This window comes from Eriocheir sinensis, chromosome 51, assembly GCF_024679095.1.
Source record: "Eriocheir sinensis breed Jianghai 21 chromosome 51, ASM2467909v1, whole genome shotgun sequence".
Taxonomy (NCBI): Eukaryota; Metazoa; Arthropoda; class Malacostraca; order Decapoda; family Varunidae; genus Eriocheir; species Eriocheir sinensis.
This window is the reverse complement of record NC_066559.1, coordinates 12525679-12533126: the sequence shown is the minus strand read 5'-3', so window position 1 is coordinate 12533126 and position 7448 is coordinate 12525679. Positions and strand designations below refer to the sequence as shown.

Genomic DNA, 7448 nt, shown 5'->3' with positions numbered 1-7448 from the left:
TGACGTGGGTGTATGGGCGTGAGCTAAAGTAGCTCCGTTTGTGAGATAATAAGGATATATATTCACAAGGCGAGCGGGGCGGGGTGGCGATGTTGCGGCTGAAATGCAGCCTAACCCGTAACATATTTTTCTTTTTTACGGCTATAACATATCGTTCTTGCACTCGTTTCATATATATACGTATGCGCTGGTGTGGAAGGCTGTCGTGGGCTTATGGGCATGATCTTAAGTAGCTTTGTTTGTGCTGATGATATATTAAATGTGGTAGGCGAAAGCTGGGTTTTCGGGTCCGTAGACTTAACCTTCACCATATCTGGGGTTTTCCCATATCCGGGTGCCCCCGTGGCTCTATTATCCCAGATACCAGAGGGTTTACTGTATGTATGTGTGTGTGCATATATATATATATATATATATATATATATATATATATATATATATATATATATATATATATATATATATATATATATATATATATATATATATATAAAATCATTGTTATAATGACTTGGATTATAGAATAAAATGTAACTTTTTTTTTTCTTTTTTTTTTTTTTTTTTTTCACTGTTTTCAGTTATTCATACAACTTTCCATGTTCCAGGATCAGCGCATTTCCCGGATTAGTGAAGATGAACCTAGTCATGAAAGCCCATTCTCAGACTCCACCACTACCTTATGTAAGTAAAGTACATTTTAGAATAGAAAAATTAGTTTTCCTCCCCCCAAAAGATGTCGTCATTATTTACTTATAGACTTTTAAAATTGTTCGTAATCTTTTACATGGCCATTACTAATATGTTTTCTGTCTGTCACTTGGTGTATATGTTTTTTACAGTTTGTGTATCTCATTTTATGCTTTCTTCTTTCCCTTGAAACTTTTAGACTAGTTTATTACAGTTAGAAAAATCTGTACCCATAATACCCCCTCAAACACCCCCCCCACTGGCTTCTTTTCTCAGCTCTCATAGAGGTAACAGTCACACCCATGCTCTTGGTGTTAACCCTAGCACTGCACATGGCGAAGAAGTGACTATCCCCTCAGGCGCACTCTGGCAGCCCAGCAGGGGGAGCGGAGTATCTTTTAACCTCTGTATGTCAAAAACTATTCATCACAGCTAAAAACCAAAACCACCATTGGAAAGAGGAGGCCATGATCTATAGGATTCAGTTATGTATGCCTCTCTTGCAAATGTACATGTATGTTCAGGGTGTGTTGCCTGTGAACACTTACGTCAGTGCATCCGCGACAGTCAGCCATATTGAGGCAACTGTGGACATCTCTCCATGAGGATCTGGCAAGGTAGTATTGCCAACTGCAAAATGTACAACTATTTGGTCAAAGAATCAGTTAGGTGATAGGTGAAACTGCAAAAATGCCACTATATTGGACAAGAACATCCACCAATTACTCGTCTGTAGAATTTCTACGCTAAGCTGATATGATTTTCCACCAAATTTAGTGAAAAACCACTCAATTGGCAATCCTGTGTTGTGAGAAATAGTGTTGGAACACTCTCATACGCGGGAGATTTAAATGTGGCTGGAGCCTGCAACGAGCGTTTAGCACCACCATGGGGCTTCGTGGTGCAGTGGTTAGCACACTCGGCTCACAACCGAGAGAGCCCGGATTCGATTCCTGGGCAGAGTGGAAAAATTTGGGCGGCTTTTCCGATACCCTACGCCCCTGTCCACCCAGCATTGAATGGGTACCAGGTATTAATAGGGGGTTATGTCCTGTCTCCTGGGATCTGTTCCCTTCTATAATTCCTTCCCCCTCCTGTCTCTCTCCGGCATATGACCACAGATGTTGTGCCGACCAAACGAAACTTTCCAACTTAGCACCACCAGCAAATGTGCTACCGCTCGCTGCATGCGTTTAGCAATGAAAGGGTTAAATGTTTTTATATCACATCTTATACAAAATTGACAATTTTCCTTAACACCATTAAATGTTTTTTATAGCTCACATCTTATACAATATAGACACCATTAACACCAATAAATTCAGCAGACATTGTAGATCCTAAATATGCTTGTCACAACTCAGTAAAACAAAAAGTAAAGAAATAATGAGGCATAGAAGTGAAAGAACGGGTCTGAAATTTTCATGTCATATTTACATACAACTGACAATTGCAGAAAATATTAAGTCAATGCTGATATAAACCATTTCATTTTATAAAGAAGAGTCTCATGAACATGATGGTATGATCATACTATACATGAAACGCAACGTAAGCGAAGAAAGATTTATCTAGACATGTCGAATTCTCCATCAGAGTAGTGTTGTGCACAAAATAAATGTTTGCTTGCTTCATATAGTTTCTGCAAGCTTTTGATAGGTAAAAGAATGACTAGAAATTAACCGTGTAGCAGCGATGGGCCAAATTTGTGGCTTTACCGTGTAGCAGCGACGGGCCAAATTTGTGCCATGATATAAACCCCCCAAAATAGATGATACATAATCTGATCACAAATGCTTTGATATTTATTATGAAATGGTTTGTGGGAGGGGTGAATTTTTCTCATTTTTCTTGCTTAGAGGGACCATTAAGAAACATGATCCCTGCTGCTACCGGGTTAAAGAAACCATGTGAAGAACAAAAATGAGAGAAATGAGGTCAGCAAGCAAGCGTTAGTTTGATATCAGTGATTGAGTGTTGTAGTATGTTGCATGAAGGGTACAGCAACTTCACCCGGCACCAACACAGCCAGTATGCACACCACTGGGAAGGAGGATGCGATGTGTCAGATAAATATGTCCATGTTTTGCTTACATTGTGTTTCATTCATATTCAGGGACTTCGTGGTGCAGTGGTTAGCACACTCGGATCACAACCGAGAGAGCCCGGGTTCGATTCCCGGTCGGAGTGGAAAGATTTGGGCGGCTTTTCCGATACCCTACGCCCCTGTCCACCCAGCAGTGAATGGGTACCAGGTATTAATCGGGGGTTGTGTCCCGTCTCCTGGGATCCGTTCCCTTCTCCGATAATTCCTTCCCCTTCTGTCTCTTTACGGCATATGACCACAGATGTTGTGCCGACTAAACGAAGCTTTCCAACTTCATCCATATTCTGGTTGTTCCATCATGTTCACGAGACTCTTCTTTATAGAATGGAATGGTTTACATCAGCAGTAACTCAATATCTATTTCAAATAACAATTATATGTAAAAATGGTATAAGCATTTCATACCTGTTCTTTAACTTATACTCATCATTATTTCTTTTTGTTTTACTAAATTTTGACAAACATATTTAGGATCTACAATCCCTGCTGCATTTTGTTAGTGTAAAGTAAAATTGTCTATCTTGTATAAGATGTGAGCTAAGGTAAATAATATAAAAACATTAAACACCATCATGTGAGTGACTGTCACCACTATGAGAGCCTGGAGAGGAAACCAGCCAATGAGGTCAAGAGCTGAGAGGGAAGGCCAGCTAAAGATTTTGCTTATTGCATTACATGTGCATGCATTCCATACTAAATTGACAAAGGTATGGGTAGGAATGTTTAGGTAAATGTTGAAAATGTTGGATTTTGTCAGTCTGATTGTAACCAGTTTGTTTAATTCCCCTTTAGTTTGTGTTATTTGGTAGACTTACGGAATTGAAACATTTCAGAATCAATTACCCACATAAATCAAAACATATCTGCATATCTACATGAATGTCCACATCACTGCCTTCAGAAGCTTGCCCTGTGCAGTTTTTAGACAGCTTTGTTTGTACCCATTCATCCATGAAATAAATCATTGGTTGCTGTGCCTAGCTACAAATCTGCACACCTGGGTTAAAATCTTGGTCTGTGCAGTCTTTTGGGGGCTTTGTGGTGCAATGGTTATCACCCTCGGCTCACAACCGAGAGAGCCCGGGTTCGATTCCCGGGCGGAGTGGAAAAATTTGGGCGGCTTTTCCGATACCCTACGCCCCTGTCCACCTAGCAGTGAATAGGTACCAGGTATTAATCGGGGGTTGTGTCCTGTCTCCTGGGATCTGTTCCCTTCTATAATTCCTTCCTCTTCTGTCTCTCTCCAGCATATGACCACAGATCTTGCGCTGACTAAACGAAACTTTCCAACTTTTCAACTTCTGTGCAGTGTTTGTGCAGCTCACTCAGCCATTCATCCTCCCTTTCACCCTAGTCAGTAAATGGGGACCTGGGGGAACCTGAGGGAGGTAAACTGTTGTAACCCTGATGTCACACTGTTCCGTGTCCTGGAGTGATGGGTTCCTCCCACCACAGACTCAAGGGCCGATACAATATAAATGAGCATCAAGGTCCTGCCCATTTATAGCATACACCTGGTATTCGATATATGCGAGTTCGAAATATATTAATTCGCTCATATGCGACTAACCTAAATGTGCCAAGTATTCGTTTTATGCGAGAAAAATTCACTATTATGCGAGTAGTGGCGCTGGTGCGACTGGTTGGGGAGGTATGGTGGCCGACTTGCACTAGAGGGCGGCGGGTGCAAATGTTTTCCCGCACTTTCCTCGCCTATAATTAACCTTTTCCTCCCTCTGATCCTAAAGTTTTTGTTTATTTACAATGTATTTTCATATTATGTTTTACAGTTTATCTGTACTAATGGGCCTTATTGTTGCTTTAGTGCTTTATTATTGTGAAACGGTGCCGGAATAAATAGTTAGAAGGTTCGAAAATGGGTCATGTAACATAACCCCCTATAATTAATGGGATGATAGGTTCGATATACTATGCGAATTCACATTATGCAAGCTTTTTGCAGATGTAATCCTCGCATATAATGAATACCTGGTGTATGTCCCCAACTTTACCTTTACCTTACCATGCAAGACTAGATGTAATTTTTTATTGCATTTCAAAGTTTATCATAATTGAGGACAGAGATGTGTCATTCCACTGTATGCAAGAAGTGGTTCATATCATGTATTTATTGCTGCTTCCTTCCTCTCTAGGTAATCTCCGGAATGATGATAGTACTGTAGAAGAAAACAGGCCGCCATCAGCAAAAGAAAAGAGTGAGGTAAGGATCTACATAATGATATTCTTGTATTTTTCTTTACATTGTCTTTGCATGCTTCTGCTGAACTGAGTCCATTAATGAAGGGTATATTGAATGTATTAGGGATGCACCCTGTTTGATCCTTAAAAGCAATTGTCTGTTATGTACCTGATGGGCTCCAGCAGCATCTGCTGTCTCTAACAACACATTCATTCATCATAGTATTACAATAATGATACAATAATGATAACAGCTGTTATTTTTATCATTATTGTAATTATTATTTTTGTTAGTGTTATTATTATTACTTCTTATGTCATCACCGAGATAGTTCGTCTCATTTGCCAACAGAGAGAGAGAGAGAGAGAGAGAGATTTACATGATTTACAAAGATATTCATACCACGCAAACCCAATAGTTCGGGTCTATCCTTAAAATGAAGTGATACTGCAACAAAACTAATGGCCTAAAATGCCATTAAGACTGTATTTCTGCCTAATTGAAAGTTAAGGTGCAGAAAATGGCAGTTGTTTGTTTTCAACGAGTCATTCGTATTGCACTGGATCACTGAGGGTGGGAGCTTATTCCATTCCTGTTTTTTAAGAGGTGCCATTGATCAAGGTTAGATCCCTCAAACTCAAAAGGTCTACCACACCTCTGGATTTACCCATGAAACTTTATCAGGAGTTTTCCTATGAACTTGCTACCCCCCTTGCCTCCATCATAAATGCCTTCCTCACTCGAAGTAAATGCCCCACAGATTGGAAAACCTCATTCGTCACTCCCATCCCAAAAGTCACCAACCCCACCTCACTTAATGAACTAAGACCCATTGCTATCACTCCAATCCCGAGCCTGCTTTGTGAAGACTTTGTATTTAGCTGGGCATGTGATACTATTCATTACAAAATTGATCAGAGGCAGTTTGGCAATGTTAGAGCTTCCTCCACAACACATTGCCTCATTAGTTTCCTTGATTTCATTCTTAAAAACCTGGAAACCAGAAAATCATCCACTGCCCTCGCCTTTATTGACGTACGGAAAGCCTTCGACCTGGTTGCCCACACCACTGTTATCACCAAGGCCATTAACATCGGCCTGCCCTCCCACCTGACATCCTGGCTGGCTGATTTTGTGATGCAGCGGCACCAAGCCATATGTCACCAGGGCTGCACTTCACCCTCCAGCCCCTCTCTGCTGGGGTGCCACAAGGGATGCACATGGGGCCTCTTTGTTTCCTCATCCTGATTAACAATGCCCCTTATCGCTGGAAGTATGTGAATGATTCTATAGTGGGCATCTCCATCGACAACACAGCCCCTGACTACACGCCCCTACAAGACATTCTGGACTTACTGCAACTGGACGCAAAACAACCATGTCACCATCAACTCCAACAAGACGGTGGTGATGCATTTCCACACCTCCAACACTGCCATTCCACCGCCAGCCCTGAAGGTTGGCCCTCACGAACTGCAGGTGGTTGAATCCACCAAACTACTTGGTGTTACCTCGGACAGCAAGCTGAGCTGGGGCAAGCATGTCACCACCATCATCAAGGAGGCTTCCTACAAACTTTTCATGTTGAGGTGCATGAAGGCACTGGGAGCCCCCCAAAGGACACTCAAGGATCTGTACACCACCTTCATCCTCCCCCGACTCCTCTACACCTCTCCTGCTTGGGCTTCCTCCATCAACAAGACCCAGCAACGTCAACTAGAAATAGTGCAGAAGCAGGCTTACAGACAGATTCTGGGCAGTTCTTACACCAACTATGAGAATGCACTCACCCAGCTGAATCTACCCACCCTTCAGGACCGATATCACATAAACCTAACCAAATTTGGCAAATCCCTCCTCCGCAACCCCCGCCATAGACACCTACTACCACCCCCCCAATATACCCCACAATACCCACAAGACACCACAATATTCTACTCCCGGTCAGAGCTCACACGGACAGATACTGGCTTAGCACAATACTGGCACTTGTAAAGGGCATAAATACCTCCATGATCACATGACCCCTCCACCCCAACACACACACACACACACACACACACACACACACACACAGACACACACACACAATAATGACGATAATAGCAACCTTTGTACCACCAAGAACAAATTCATGGAAAGAATATGAGATGATGATAGAAGATACCATTCAGAGTTTGAATAGGTTACTCAAAGCAAACAAAAGAGTCTTGTTAGTTGGGAAATATTCGAATGTGGAGTTAGTGAGATGGCATGGGGGGAAAGGTTTCTAAAACTGACTATGGAAAACTTAATGATGCAGTGGGTGACTGAGAATACAAAATACAGGAGTGACGACGAACCAGCGAGACTGGACCTGGTGCTGACAAAGGGAGTGCACTTGTTAAATGAATTAAGATATGTGTGTCCCATGGGAAAAAGTGATGATGTCAAAATAGAGATGGAAATAGAGGA

At 41.8% G+C, this 7448-nt stretch overlaps 1 protein-coding gene across 1 annotated transcript in view; it reads left to right on the top strand.

Annotated features, from left to right (window-relative positions):
* Positions 1-7448, top strand: part of LOC126982754 (serine/threonine-protein kinase 10-like) — a 114361-nt gene that overhangs the window by 61554 nt on the left and 45359 nt on the right. Inside the window, 2 exon segments of the mRNA XM_050835082.1 lie at positions 606-681; positions 4948-5015. Of these exon segments, the coding sequence (XP_050691039.1) occupies positions 606-681; positions 4948-5015 (144 nt within the window).